Source organism: Carettochelys insculpta, chromosome 26, assembly GCF_033958435.1.
Source record: "Carettochelys insculpta isolate YL-2023 chromosome 26, ASM3395843v1, whole genome shotgun sequence".
In the NCBI taxonomy this organism is placed as follows: Eukaryota; Metazoa; Chordata; order Testudines; family Carettochelyidae; genus Carettochelys; species Carettochelys insculpta.
This window is the reverse complement of record NC_134162.1, coordinates 10,278,247-10,294,257: the sequence shown is the minus strand read 5'-3', so window position 1 is coordinate 10,294,257 and position 16,011 is coordinate 10,278,247. Positions and strand designations below refer to the sequence as shown.

General features: G+C 43.6%; 1 protein-coding gene across 1 annotated transcript in view; it reads left to right on the top strand.

The window, feature by feature from the left end:
• Positions 1 to 16,011, top strand: part of DSTYK (dual serine/threonine and tyrosine protein kinase) — a 55,963-nt gene that overhangs the window by 16,975 nt on the left and 22,977 nt on the right. Inside the window, exons 2-3 of the mRNA XM_074977712.1 lie at positions 1,969 to 2,357; positions 13,737 to 14,400. Coding sequence (XP_074833813.1) covers positions 1,969 to 2,357; positions 13,737 to 14,400 — 1,053 coding nt within the window. The remainder of the gene's footprint in view (positions 1 to 1,968; positions 2,358 to 13,736; positions 14,401 to 16,011) is intronic.

Below are 16,011 nucleotides of genomic sequence, written 5' to 3'. Positions count from 1 at the left end.
GGAAGAGCAAGGAGCGGCTTTTAACTTGCTGAGGAAAGACCACGTAAGTTATTTTCGTGTGAAGGATGTCCTGGGGTGTGGTGTTCAAGTACTTGCTGCAACTATCTGTCAGTTGCTTTGCTCTGAACTCTTTGGAGGTTTGAAACCAATCTTGAGGGATTCTGTAGGACAGTCTGATCTCTGAATGTCATGTGCTGGGCCAAGGTGAGGGTATATGTTGTATGTAAATTGTCACTAGAAAGAGAATTTTTAGAAGTCCAGAGGTGGTGGTCTAGCAGTTAAAATAGAGGACCAGGTGCCATAGCTTCTGGGGTGTGATTCACACCAAGTGACTTTGGTCTTAGGACCATTACCCAGCTTGCAAAATTGGAGTGCCTAGCCTGAAAATGTTAAGGTTTGTTTGATGTCTCTCCTGAGACACTGTAGAAGTACAGAATTACAGTTACAAAGATCATTTGAGGTTTCAAATAGTTGTGGCTGTTCATTCAGCCACCTCCCCATTCACTGCCCAAGCTTGCCAAAAATGTTAACTCTTGAGTTGGAGTTGGCTGTCTATTCAGTTTGATTTGGTAAACAGAGATGAGATCTTCCCTAACTAGACCCTACGCTTCCCAAAACTTCTGTTTGTTGGTATTAATTCAATACGAATCCTGTATGGCTGAAATTAGTTTGAAGGTGCAAATAGGTAAATACTTAGAAACCTAAGCAGACACTTAAGGTTTAAGGGGCCCCTTATAGACTAACAGAGATTTTGGAGTATAAATTGTCATGGGCAAAGACCCGCTTTGTCATATGCATGTCTGACGAAGCGGGTCTTTGCCCACGAAAGCTTATGCATCAAAATATCTGTTAGTCTGTCAGGTGCCACAGGACTTCTTGTTTTTGAAGATACAGACTAACTCAGCTACCTCTCTTACACTTAAAGTTTAATAAATGCTGCTTTGCTCTTTTCTGAATTTGTTCACCTTTCTAAGAGAACACTGCACTGACGTATCGATTTGGAGCTGTAGGGCACAAATTCAGAGGGTTGCCTGTTACACGGGTGCGCAAAGTGGGGGGGAATGAAATTTCATAAGGGGAGTGCAGCACAACCACTCTCTGTGGCTAGCTGGGAATGCCAGCTTCTGCATTGAAGCAGGCGTTAGCCTGTAAGTTATTGGAAGGGAATAAAAACCTCTTGGGTCAGAATAAACTGTTAGAAAACATTAACCCAAGTGTTGATTTTCATAAGTAGCAAAAGACAAATTAAGAGGAAATAAGATCAGTGCAGCTATTGGAAGCTTTTGTATTTTGGCGCTGTCTTGTTGGAGGAAAACAAAATAAAGCCCTTCCTTGACGTTGCCCTAATCTGTCCCATTTTGAAAAGCGGGAGAGCAAAGCCTGTTAATGCGGGCTAAGCAATGTAGGATTTTTTCCTTTGTGATGATTTTTTTGTGTTTGGTTTTTAAACTTTGTTTTCCAGCAGTTTTTTAAAACAGTTTTAGCAGCTGTCAAAATTAGCACCACTTTGGAGGGTAATAAAATAAAGAGGAAAGCTAGTGCTTCATAATAATATCCTTGGGATATGGGACAACAGCCAATACGTGTTTTTGCCTGATGCATCAGGTGCATGTGGTAGAACTTGAGTATGGTAATTAAGTGAAAACCGTACAGTCTTGTAAATCTGTGCAGTATGGCAGGCACAGAGGGTTGAGCTTGTGTCTACCACTATTTAGAAATCCTTTGTCTGAGGATCACCATTCCTGATCAGCGGGACCTACAGGAAGTGGTGTCTCAGCCCATGCCACTTTCCACAGCTCCAGCTGTTCAGGAATGTTTGGATTACATTAGACAGGTGGGATGTGGGAGTGAGTAAGAGGTGCTGCTAATTGCAGGGATGAAAAGTGGGACCAGATGTAAAAATCTTGCTCATCCCAGCCTGTTGTATATGCTAACTAGTATTTCTAATGCAATCTGTTCGAATTCTAGGGCAATTGATTTCCATTTCCTTCCCCCGCCACGAGGAGGAGTACCTCCAGCTGACAGTGAACTGGCACCCATGCCTTCTAATCCTCGGTCAGAACTGCAATGCCAAGTGCCAATTACTAAACATGCTTTTGGGTGAAAAGCTGCTACCAACCACCAAAATAAGCAGTGAAGACAACTGTAAGAGGCGGCGGATCCGCTTCACACATGGGACACAAACACGGATTAGTTTGGCACTTCCTGGGCAGTATGAACTTGTGCATATGTTGGCAGCCCATCAAGGGCAATGGGACACAATACCAGAAGAGGACTTGGAAGTCCATGGGGACAGTGAGGATCCAGCACACCAGATAGCAGAGCTGGAGGTGACGCTGCCTTACTTGCTACTAAAGGTATGGATTAGAGGCACATGTGTGCTGGCATTTATACCTGCTGTTTTTAGGCTTATCTGAAGACAAACCTTATTGCACATGGACATGTTAACTTGTAAAACAATGTGAAGGAAGCTAGAAAAGGCACTCTTTCCTCCTCAGAGAAGCCTGGAAGTATGGTGATAATGTAGTGGATGTGTACATAGTGTACGGATGATTCTTGTCCTAGCTACAAGTAGATGATTCTTTATTACTACTCATCTCAAAAGACAAATTTTAAACAGATTCACCTTAAGGACTGCTGTGCTGAATACCTTCAGCATAGGTCTCCTGTCCAGAATGACTGACTGGGAGCAGGTCTCTCGTGCAGCAGGGCATACTTGGAGGCACCACTCTTGTTCTGTGATGGGACAGAGGGATGCTACAGCTGGTCTCCACTGCTGTGTTAAATCTCATTTACACAACTGCAATTACGAGAATAAAGTAACTGAAGTAAACATTGTTAGATCCACTTACGACGGTGCAAATAAATGGGAGACTGCTCTTCTGTCAGTTCAGTATGTCTTCAACAGACCTTGCTAAATCAGCACTCACTGTATCAGTTTACAGCCGTACCAATCTACTTGCAAGTGGGGAAAAATACCCTAGTATTCTGCAAGGGCTTGAGCACCTTTCATTCCCAGACCATAATGTGAGTTGAGAGCCTTTGGTGCTTCACAGGTTTAGGCTTTATAACCGTGTCGGACAAGTTTAAGGCTTTTTGAGATAACCACAGATGTGTTTCTTGTTCAGTTGGAGCAGGGTCACAAGATTTGTCGTAGATTTGCTAATTGTGCTTGGGTATCTAGAATTGCAGAATCACAGAATCATAGGGCTGGAAGGGACCTCAGGAGGTCATCTAGTCCAGCCCCCTGCTTCAAGCAGGATCAACCCTTACTAAGTCATCCCAGCCAGGACCTTGTCCAGCCGGGACTTGAAAACCTCAAGGGATGGAGAATCCACCACCTCTCTAGGCAATGCATTCCAATGCTTCACCACCCGCCTGGTGAAGAAGTTTTCCTAATATCTAACCGACACCTTTCCCTCTTCAACTTCTGACCATTACTCCTTGTTCTGCCATCTGACACCACTGAGAACAGTTTCTCACCCTCCTTTTTAGAGCTCCCCTTCAGGAAGTTGAAGGCTGCTATTAAATCACCTCTAAGTCTTCTCTTCTGTAAACTAAACAAGCCCAAGTCCCTCAGCCTATCCTCATAGATCTTGTGCTCCAGACCCTTAATGATTTTTGTTGCCGTTCGCTGAACCTGCTCCAGCAAATCCACATCCTTTTTATACTTGGGGGCCAAAACTGGACACACTATTCCAGATGTGGCCTCACCAGTGCCGAATAAAGAGGAATAACTACTTCTATATCTGCTCGAAATGCTCCTCCTAATGCACCCCAGTATGCCGTTAGCTTCCTTGGCTACAACGGCACACTCTTTACTCCATATCCAGCCTTTCATCCACCATAACCCCTAGGTCCGTTTCCATAGTACTGCTGCTGAGCCAGTCGGTCCCCAGCCTGTAACAGTGTTGGGATTCTTCCGCCCCAGGTGCAGGACTCTACACTTCTCCTTATTGAACCGCATCAGATTTCTTTTGGCCCAGTCCTCCAAGTTATCCAGGTCCCTCTGGATTCTCTCTCTACCCTCCAACATATTTACCTCTCCCCCTAGTCTTGTGTCATCCGCAAACTTGCTGAGGGTGCAACTCAGTCCCTCATCCAGAATGTATGGGGTGTGCCAATTGAACCTTAGCAGCACTTTGATTGGATGCAGAGAGACCTCACACAGCTCTGTGAGGTTTGTGTGCAGTCGGCACGCCCCTTGTTTCACATGCTCTTGGTTTACATGCATGTCACTTTAGTAATACTTAGGGGAAGCTGTATACAGAAAACAGTGGAATCTGGTAACCTGGAGCTTGAGCAATAGTAAACAAAGCATCTTGTGGGTCACACACACAACCTTGATGGCCTGAATGTGGTCCAGAGGTTGCCTACCACTTATGTAGAGGCTCCACAAATATTTTAACATGCTTTCAAAGAAGAAAGACTAAGTGGTGTTGTCTGTCAGCGGGCACTCCTCTCTCCATGGGGCAGCCTGTGTACTGACTCTCTCATCTCCAGCCCCAGCTCAGAGGAATGATTTTTAAATGGAGCATGCATATTTTCCTATTATTTGCCAAAAAAATGAAAGTTGAGTTAAGAACCCAAGCACAAAACAGCTGACCACTAAAAAACAAATGAGCCCATGGGTTCAGAGAGTGCTTTACTAGTGTGACTTTCTCCATCAGCAGAGAGTGTTTGTTTGTGTTGGGAAAACATCTTTATTCAGGATTTTTTTTTGGGTGTGCGATCATGGGATAGCCAGTGGAGATAAGCTTAAAAGTGTCTAGTCTTAATTTCAACTGTTTAACTTTGGTTGCTCTTTTTATATAGGTCATCTGAAAACTCTGCAGCTCTCTTACAAATTTCTCATGCAAGTGACAAAGATCTCTTTGTTTGGCTCTGGTTATATATAGGAGAAGTTAGAGGAAAACAGCTACTCACATGAACTTGAAAAGGGATGGTGAAATAAGGAGACCTCCTTTAGCAGAAGGATGGGGGTGGTTATTACTAGTCTCAGTTGGGGCTGGAGACACTTTTTTTTGAAGATGAAATTTCACACAGCTAGAAGCAGGAAAGCTCAAACATCGTAAGAGTAAGTGTTTAATACACTGCAACAGTGGGAGACTTTCCTAACATAGATAAGGATCAGTTGGTTAGGGATAGCTCTCTGTTAGTGTCAGATCAGTTGGGCCTGGGCAGGGCCAGGTTTAGGGAAAATGGGGACTTAGGCCCCACTGCCTCCAACCCATGTTTGATTTGCAGTGAGCCCCAGCAGAAATTAAGCACTGACTGACTGGGTGTCTTACAGCCACTGAGCTCTGAAGGTAGCATGCCTGAGGAAGGACTGGGACAGCTCCACTCTGCCACAGGCTTTGCCTCTCCCTGCCCCTCCTTCTCCTCCCAGCAATATGATGCAGGGGACTAGCAGGCCTGGGGGACTGGTGTCAGCAGTGAGAGACCTGCAGAGCAAAGTGTCTCCACCTCACTTTTCTCCCCTGGCCATGTCACTCCACTTCCTGCCAATGAGTATGGGGGCATCTTCTCCCAAGTGATGTGGAGCACTGCTGCTGCATCTCGCTCTGCTCCACTGCCGGGAGGAGGGAAACAGACCCCAACTGGGAGCACCAGACCTCCGCTGCAGGAACTGTTTGCCAGCCCCTTGTGTCTCATGACCATGGTGTTTGGGGGGGGTGTGCCTTGCCCCCCTCCCCTGCCATTAGCTATGGCTGCATGCTTGAGAAGGGCTAAGTGATAAGAAATTTGTCATATTGTCACTTCATGGTGGGGGTGCAGGGCGTTCAAAACATACAGATCTTATACGCTGTAAAAGATGCCATTTTGTAGATCTTGTCTCACGTCTGCTTTATCTGGCTGGTTTAACACAATGCCACAAGGAAGGATGATTTATAGATCACCTTTCCTTCTTGCTGATCAGTTATTGCAGGCTTAATAATTTAAAACAGATACAATAGGCTTGTTTTATTTTTTGATGTGTAGGGTTATTTTCATAGTAGGGCATGAGTGATCTAAAAGAGAAGTACTCTTTTACTGGGCTGTGCAAAATAGGGTAGACACAGCTTCACCTACTACAGGAGTTTCCACTGTTCATAGCTGTGGATTTTTAGTCTCAAGAGAATAAGGCTTAAAAAGAGACATTCACAATAACCAAATAGAATACATAATGCTTGCTTCACCAGGGTTTTGTTTTTGCAATTGTGTAACTTGGCTCACCTTAAAGTTTGCTAAAATATATCAAGTGCAAAACCAAGACATTGGGATATCCATTTTGGATTTATATTTTCTGGTAGTAAGCAGACTTTAAGACTAATTGGATTGGGCTAATCAGTTTTGCAAAACTTGATTCCAGTGCTTATTCTGAAGAAATTACCTGTATTGGGAATTAGTTTATAGTGAAGTTCCTAGTGTGTAAACCCATGCATTCTAGCTTTACCAACATGAAACACTGCAGATATGTAGTCTCCAGAAACAGCAAGAAAACATGCTTTCTTTTTCCACCTTTTGGGTGATTGTGTGCAAGTGTCTGTCCAACAGGCACCTGCCATATATGATTTTACTTCAGTATGCAAAGACTGTATAATAGAATATAAACTGTCTTTTCCTCATGTCAGCAGGAAAACATAAACATGTTTGCAGACAAATTCATGCAAATGTAGCACTGCTCCAAAACTCAGAATTGCTTAGCTGCAGCAGGAGCAGAGAATGGGTGTTGCAACTTTTATGAGCTCAATGGAGTTATATGTGTAAGGGCTGGCAGGTTATAGGTGCCTGGACCAAATCTTTGGCTCCCACTAATAGGTTTCTGCGGGCTCCCAAGAATAAAATTAGGGAAGGGAAGAACCTAGACAGATAGTCATTTTGTGCTAATACAGAAAATCTGAGATGGCTGTAGTCGGAGTTTTATCAGTGACTACCATCTGAGAGGTATGTCTGAAATTGGCAAATTACACAATAACACTATTGAATTGCTGCTCTCACCTACTGCATGCTCTTTTCCCCTAACCCTTTCTGTACTTACGTCAGGGGGGAGGTGGGAGCATCAACACCATGTGCTCCATGTGTCCAGGTCCTTTTCCCAACTCTCTAGAGTGGGGGACAGCAATAATACCATATACTCTGTATCGCTGCTCATACCTCTCCAAAATGTTCCTCTACAGGACAAAATTTGAGTGTTCTCATGTTGGCTCTGAGTTTGGGGATGGGGATGGGGAGGCTGCCCCATTCCAGATTCTACCTGTGTCCGTGCTTTCCACTGTCACTCACTGCTCTGGGTGCTTGCCAGCCCACTGGCAGCTTGCAGCTGTCTGCCGTGTGGTGCCCCTCAATCGCAATGTGAATAGTAACCCTTGCCCCTAATCCTGTCTGGGAGCTCTCTGAAATTCTTCTATCATTGCTCCAGCTTTGGTGGGCATGTTGAGCCCAAGAGCTGTTTAACATGCCACTAGACCTGCACTGAGCAGAGGTAAAATGTGACACAGTGGTAAAATGCCTGCTGGTGACAGAGTAGAGCTGGCACATTATTAGAGCAGTAAGAGGATTTAAGCAAATGCTTAGTATAGATATACATCTTAATCTGCAATTCTAACCTGGCTTTTGACAAGAAATTCCTGCTTGCTTTGACTAGAGAAGCAAAGATAATGAGGTGCTAGTAAAAATTGCACACTGAGGGGAGATCATCATTTCAAAGCAGAAGTATCCATGCTGGTTTGTGTTGGTGGGGTTTTTTTTCCCCTCTGCCAAAGGCACTGAGTATCACCATCTTTTTGATACCCACTGATCTGAAGGAGACCAACACTTGAAAAATCCAAGCTGAAAATGTGTACTTGCTGTAGCTGCTGCCTATGCTACATGTGTGTTACTATGCTGTTTCTGATATGCTCATCCTTCGTTTTCTTTCCACAATAGCAGCATGTATATCTAGATATTTTGTTAATGACCATATCTTCACCTTGCTAGAGTCACTGGAAAATTTCTATTCAAGAGCCCTGCTACAGGGTGTGCACTATTTGAAGGAGCTTGACAGTAGCTTTCTCTTATGGACTCTGAAAGCGTGCTTAGTAGGTCTGCGTTGGAATTCGATGGAACTTGCTCTTCATCTGACTTAGATGTTGCTCATAATGGTCAGAACTTTTAATGCAATCTCTTGAAGCATCTACTAATAGAATTCAGTCTTGATCCTGGAAACGGTGACTCATCCATTGCTTTTAACGGATGTTGTGCGGGTTCAAAAATATCTGGGCAAGACGTTTAAAAACTGAGGGCGGTTTGGATTGGGCTCCTAGACTTTAAGCAACAGTGCCTCCATAGAAGGCTCTGTAGGAACACAGTAAATCTGGAGCGTTAAGCAGTCTTAAAATATTAACCTATAGCTTGGCCACCTTTTGGTGTTCAGGACAGGACCTGTTAGGATTTTCTGGGTTGCTGTAGTATGCCCTAGCTGAAATAAACATCTTTCACAGAAAGAAGAGCCAGAAATCTTCCTACATGGGTATGGTGGTTTGAGAGCACAATCCTGTGCTGACAGGTATATTTGTTCTTAAGCATATTTATTTTATAAGTGGCCCCAGAAATTGCTGACTTTGGCAAATCTATTCTACTCATGGCATGGGGGATCACTTGTACAAAAGAATGCATGCCGATTGTAGAGGAATGATCACGCTAACTCAGTGTTCCTCAACTTTTTAAATAAAGTAACCTCTCTTAAAAATAGAAATAGGTACCCCCAGACTTCTCTCGTGTACCCCTGAGGGTACACATACTATTGGTTAAACAGGGCTTTAAGGTAATATGAAGTCTTGAAACAAGTGCCATTCAACCTTTCCAGATTACTGTACCCTATTCAGGAGTTATTTTGCATATCACCATGTTATACCTCACTTAAAACTACTTACCTACAAAAACATGCAAAAAATCACAGAAGATGACTGCTGAAAACTTGCTGACTTTTTACCATCTTATTATCAAATAAATGAATTGACATAGAAATATTGTATTTGCATTTCAACATGAGGAATATGAAGTGGTCAAAACAAGTCCTTGTCTGAATGAATGTTTAGATTGTACTGACTTTTCTAGTGTGTTTTTATGGAGCTTGTTGTAAAACTAGGCAAATCTCTAGGGCTGGGTCTACATTAGCACCCCCTTTTTGAAAGGGGGAGGCTAATGAGACATGTCAAGTATATGCTAATGAGGTGCTGCAATGAATATGCAGCACCTTATTAGCATAATGGCAGCCACGGCATTTCGAAAGTGCTGCTTTTGATTGCCTGTGGTTTGTCTACTCAGGGTCCTTTTCAAAATCCCCTTATTCCTAGAACCAAGTAGAAAAGGGGGTGCTAGAGTAGACACAGCCTAGATGAGTTGATATACCCCGGAAAACCTGTGTACCCCTAAACATACCTCTGCTTGAGAAACACTGATTTAACCAGACGGATTTATTTTGAAAGTAAACACTTGTTAATTTGGCTAAATCAATAGTGCTTAGAGACCCTAATTGAGATGTGTGATATATTGTACATTGTAGTGAAAACTCCAGAGCAAAGCAGCATAAATGCAGACTGAGAGCTTCCTTTATACCCTGGATCACAGATCAGTCTTGCTTTGTGCGTGCTTTCCTTTTACTAGGGTGAGTTCCTCAGCTTTGTGTGCAGGTGTTGTCTGGGACAGTAGGTCCTAACAGGAAATTACTGATAAACTAAGCGTATAGCTAAACTACACAGGTTTTAGCAACAGTACTGTCTGCATGGCCCTGTCATGAAAATTCAATGTGTGTGAACGTTTGTCGGCACTTTTGTCAACAAACTACTTCTACCCCTTTCATGAGTGGGTTTTGCTTTGCTGGCAGCAGAGAGCTTCTGCCAACAAGTCAATGTTCAGGTTTTCACTTGTCACTGCAAATCTTTCCCCTTCAGGGAAGGATGTATGCATTTCTGAAGGACAAAAGTTTTGTCAATTTAATTGCAAGCGTATCTATAGTATGTGTTCAGCACTTTGGACAACTGGTTTTAAAGGCTGGAGAGGGGAAACAGTTTGTTCCTTGGGTAACAAAACTAGGTGAATCAGTAACCCATTGAACTGGCTTTGCTGTTGCTGCCAGTGCAATACTATTACATCTGCATTCTCACCAGTTGCCCGTTACAGGTGACACAGAATGTGGTTGCATATCCATTTGGTGTTAGCTGTCAACAGTGTTCTCTGCAAGGGCTCTGAAGTGCTTCTTAGTTTCTTGTTTGGCTTTGACTTACTGTGTACAGCCCCAAGGGTTCGTCTACATTGCGGAGGAAAGCCCTTGGCAGCAAGTCTCTGAACCTGGGTCAACTGACTTGCACTTGTTCTATAGGGCTAAAATAGCAGTGTAGATATTTTGGATTGGCTTGGAGACTGGGCACTTAAACCAAGGCAGATGGGTCCTTTAAGCCCAAGGTCCAGCTGAAGCCTGAATAGCTACACTGCTGTTCTCCAACTCGGTACTCAGAGCCCAAGTCATCTGATTTGGGCTTGAGGGTTGCTGCTGCATTGCCTTTTGCAGTGTAAATATAGTCTATGGGGTTCTAGCTGAGTGTTTTCTCCTAACCCCCCTATAGCATTGGTGCAATTAGGCTTGACTGAGGTGCTGTTGCTGGGCACCAGAATTAAATGAGCTGTTCTGTTTAGGTCTTGCACTATGCCTTCTCATGTGGGATCCCTGTTAGAAAAAGGGTGTTCCCGGAAGAACAGTCACTGTGAATGTCATTTCCTTCCACCCATATCCAGTTAGACCTAGGGTCTGGTGTTTCTGTTATGCTCTGAACGTTGCTCCTTTCAGTTTTGCAGGCTTAGTGCACTGTCTCTCCTACTCCTCCCACCCACCCCCCCATGAGGCAGCTTTTGTGGTTATTTGCTGCCAAGGTGAGAAGAGCCTCCTGTGTTAACACGGTTCAAACTTCCCACTCTCCTTGTGTTATCTGTAGACTTATGCAGTTGGCCCTTTTACTGATGGAAGAACATAAATTTCCATAATGGAACACTATTCCTATTTATGACCCAGCTGGTCTTTATCCAAAGAAATAAAGGAGCACAAACAGCTTTTACATGCAAAGAGTAGTGAGTGGTGACCTAGAGCATGCTTGTTGGATTTATTTTAGAATGCAGGCCTGCAACTGAAAATTCTGGATTCAGTTCCTTAATCTGCCATTCGTTCCATGTGTTGCCTTGAGCAAATCACTTAATTTTTTGATGCCTAAAGTTTCTCTGTGTTCAATGGGAATAGTAGCACTTCCCTGTCTCACAGGGGTGTTGTGTGGGTAAATGTATCCAAGATGGTGAGGTGGTTGGGGCGAGGCAAATTCACAAATTTTACAGGGTGGTTGTATAATTTGCCCTTAGCAGCATCCGGTGTGTTTGATCTAGTTATTGGATTGAATGTACTATGTGATCACAGTTCTTGAAATTAGATGACTGGAAATGGTTTAGTGTCCTGACAAACATACTGAGTTGAGAGTTCAAGCAGATGATGCGTAGTGAGAGTCAGCAGCAAATGCTTGGTTAAAAAGGATCGCCTCTGAGCACCTCTAACTACAGAAGTTTTTCACATTCCATTTTTTCAGGAAAGTGTCCCAGGTCTAGTAACTTTGGGGTAGTGTTGTAAGACAAGCCCCTGACAAGGAGGCTGATGTATGAGAACATTGCAACTGTCAATGGATTTTTATCTTTTGGTCAGATTCCCTCTAACTTTTCCTTCCCTGTGCAGAATAATTTTGTTCTGTACAACAAGGTGTCTGGATCTGGATGCCAAAGAGAGGAGAGTGGAACACTATTTTTCTAATTGACTTATTTTTATTAGTTCTTGCTGAATAGGTGCTGTCAATGTGAGTTGGGCAATATTCTCCCAGGAGTTAGAATTGTACCCAGATACTTCTGTAGTTGGTGCTTCAACAAACCTTGATTAGGTCAGGGCTTTAATTTGGGAAAAGCATGAATGTAATTACTTGACAGAAATGTATTTGTTGGAAGCTTTCCTCGAATATCGCAAAGCATACTTCCTGTGAGCTCTACTGAAGTGAGAACTGATCTAGAGTTCCAAGATATGTCCATGAATCACCATGTGACAATAGTGATTCCACCTAGCAACAGTCCTCCATAGGTGTACTTGCTGCAGGACACCTACAAGAAGATTAGATTGCTGCCTTGAGGAGTTGATAATCCAAATTTTAAGAACACGCCACTGAGTAACGCAAAGAAATATTTGGAGAAGCTCCACAATTTCAGGTAGATTGCTTCATGAAAATTGAAGAACAAATAATGCTGCTAATGTTGCCGGAAAACCTTTATAAGGTCTCTGTGAAAGCAAGGACCAGTTGCTTGTGCTGCTTTTTTTCCCTCTGGTCTCCTAGAGACAGCACTGGCTTCCTCCTTTGTTTATAGTCCATGTGAGTCATCTGTCACTGTGAATTTTGCAGAGTTGCCCATCCAATTTTTTGCTTTTAACTAGTACTACTTGTTTAGCTATGTTTTTGGGAGTCCCATGACCGTCAAGGTAGGCAAAATGTTGGCAAGACTTTTTAGGTGGGGAAAATGGGTGATTACTAGAGTCTCTTTTTTTCATTTGCCTAAAAATTCTTTGCATTTTCTCTCTCAAGCTCAGAGTGGCTCCTTCTGGTGCAAAGTAAAGATCTCACTGGTGCCTTCATTTCTGTATTATTTGGGAGTTTTCGAACTCTTACAATAGCATCCAGAATTGTAATTCTTTCAGCCACACCCAAAGGGAAACATTTTAACTCTTCATCAAATGAAAGGAAGAGTTTATCTCAGAGCTGGCCTTTAATTGTAAGTTAAGTACTGTCACTTCCAAGTTTGAGTCAGCCAGTGGGAGCATCAGGATGTAGACCTTCTAGGATGCATGCATCTAAGAGCAGTCATCTTAAAGTACAGGGGCCGGGCCTACACGAGGCCAAAAAGTCCTTTTTAAGGCGCGCAATTCCAGCTATGACAACTGCATATCTGGAATCAACATATTGTAGACACCCCCCCCCTCCCCCGGCCAGCCCACACAGTGGGGGATCAACGGGAGACACTTACCCATTGACTTTCCTTACTCCGTCACAATGAGAAGTACCAGAGTCGACTGTAGGGCCCCAGTGGTTCCACTTAGCATGTCCCCCATTAGGCTCGCTAACTTGAATTCTGGAAGATTGAGCCTTAACCAGTTGATATTACAATAATATAAACATACCCTGAGAAACCAAGCTAGCTGGAAGAATGCACATGCCTTGGGTAGCTAATTAAAATTCTTGAACTTTTTAGCCAGAAAATATAAAAGCTTAATCACATGTCCGCTTAAAATCTAGAATTTACCTGAATGGCTGCAAATGTGAAATAGAAGTTAGCTCTTGCAAAAGGAGGGAGGCTTGAGGTCTCAAAGAAGACAGTGTGTGCTATACCACCAAGGGACACTTGGGCTGGATTTGAAGCGAGTCTGCTGATTCCAGGGCTGCAGTCTCTAGTATTGCTGTAGATACCCAAAAGGATGAAAAATGAGCCTTGACTAATGACTCTTGTAAGGTAAGAGAAGACTCTGTGAGAGGCTCCATCTAACCCCATGGAATTGTGGGAATTACATGCTTCTAAAATGTGAAATGGGTCCCACCAAGAAGATGAGTTTCTAAGGGGGTAAAGGGAGGATGAGGAGGATCAATAGCTGGGTTTAATTGCTAGAACTGTAATGTGAAGTATTTTTTAAAATATCCTTCTTTCAGGAGGTGGACATTGTTGTAGCCCCATGTCGAGGGTTCCAGTCTGCAGAGGTCACCTTGGGAGAGTACGTGAACCATGTTTTGCCTGTCGTCACCTTTGCCATCAGTGAGGCAAAACTCTCAGCATCTGATGAAAACGAACTGCGGGAAATCAAGGAGAAATTCTCTTTGCCAGTTTTCTTTTGCAAAGTGCCAGAGTCAGAGTCTGAGCTGATCACTCCCAAGAAGGCCGAGAGTGAGAAGTCATCACTCTATTGCCAGCTGATGGACCTAGACTACCTGAGTACTAACCATTGCAGCTGTGGGGCCCCTAGTTCTGATGCCAAAGCCCAGAGTATGCTGGTGGAGCAGTTCGAGAAATTCCGCCTCCTGAGCACTTTCTCCAGGCAGGTGCTACAGAAGCACCTGGTGGATGCAGCCACCATCCTGAACCTGGTGCACTGCCGATGTCTGGACATCTTCATCAATCAGGCTTTTGACATGCAGCGAGACTTGCAGATCACTCCGAAGCGGCTGGAGTACACGCGCAGGAAAGAGAATGAGCTCTATGAGTCTCTGATGGGTATCGCCAATCGCAAGCAAGAGGAGATGAAGGACATGATTATAGAGACTCTAAACAACATGAAAGAGGAGCTGCTGGAAGATGCTGCTAACATGGAATTCAAAGGTAACCTCTGGGGAGGGGAGGGGAGGAAGGTGGGCAGATATGTGAGAATGACTGACTGAATTTATACGCTTCTCTACAAACTTGGCTTCCTGGGCCAATGTAAATGAGGATCAGAAGAGGTCTGCCTTCCTGCTTGGTTGCTTCTGCATCATCTAGTCTGTAAAGCAATCAACTTGCAGAGAGTCTGCTACCCTAGAATACTTCCCCCACCCCCCAGGCAGATCACTGAAGTAGGCCTGGGCAAGAGACTAGACCAAGAACGCTTGGCTTCTTTTTCAGTCTGATGATGACACACTGCATAGACCAGGACAAACTACTACTAAAAAGGTTGACCTGGCTACCTTTCTTCAGAGGTGTGAAAAATCTATGCCTCTGAGCAATGTATTTAAGCAGCTCTAACCCCTGGTGTAGACAATGCTAGCTTGATGGAACAATTCTTCCACCTACTGCTTCTCTGGGAGGTGGCTTGGCTGTACTGACAGGAGAGCTCCTCCCACCTGTGTAGGCAGGGGCTACACTAAAGCAGCCCTGGAGCTGTCCTGCTGTTGTGTTTCAGGTGAAGACAAACCCTTGACTTCTTTGCCTTTAATGCTCTATATTACAATGGGGAGGCAATAGTTACCATTACAGGGGGGAAGTGGTGGTGAGTAGAACTGGATAGTAAAAATAAACTTTTTTCATTTTAAAGTGGAGATTTGTTGACACCAAAGCATTTTGCAAATTCATGTTGGTTTTTTGTCAATTTGTTAGTCAAAAAAGCTAAACAAATTAAACTTTTTACTCTGGGCTGTTTGACTCGGTCTCTAGAAAGTGCTTTTTAACACTATAAAAAGTACTCTACATGAACAATTTGTTTGACCCCAAAATATAAGAACATAAGAACATAACATAAGAACGGCCATACTGGGTCAGACCAAAGGTCCATCAAGCCCAGCATCCCATCTGCCGACGGTGGCCAATGCCAGGTGCCCCAGAGAAGGAGAACAGAAGACAAGTGATTTATCTCCTGCCATCCATCTCCTGCCCTTGTTATGAAGGCTAGGGCACCATACTTTATCCCTGACTAATAGCCATTTATGGACCTGACCTGCAAAAATTTATCAAGCTCTTTTTTAAACCCTAATAGAGTCCTGGCCTTCACAGCCTCCTCGGGCAAGGAGTTCCACAGGTTGACTGTGCGCTGTGTGAAGAAAAATTTCCTTTTATTAGTTTTGAACCTACTACCCATCAATTTCATTTGGTGTCCCCTAGTTCTTGTATTATGGGAAAAGGTAAATAATTTTTCTATATTCACCTTCTCCACACCATTCATGATTTTATATACCTGTATCATATCGCCCCTCAATCGCCTTTTTTCCAAACTGAAAAGTCCCAGTCTCTCTAGCCTCTCCCCATATGGGACCCTTTCCAAGCCCCTAATCATCTTAGTCGCCCTTTTCTGAACCTTTTCTAATGCCAATATATCTTTTTTGAGGTGAGGAGACCACATCTGCACGCAGTACTCGATGTGGGCGTACCATAGTCTTATATAGGGGAAGTATGATATCTTTTGTCTTATTATCGATCCCTTTTTTAATAATTCCTAACATCCTATTTGCCTTACTAACTGCC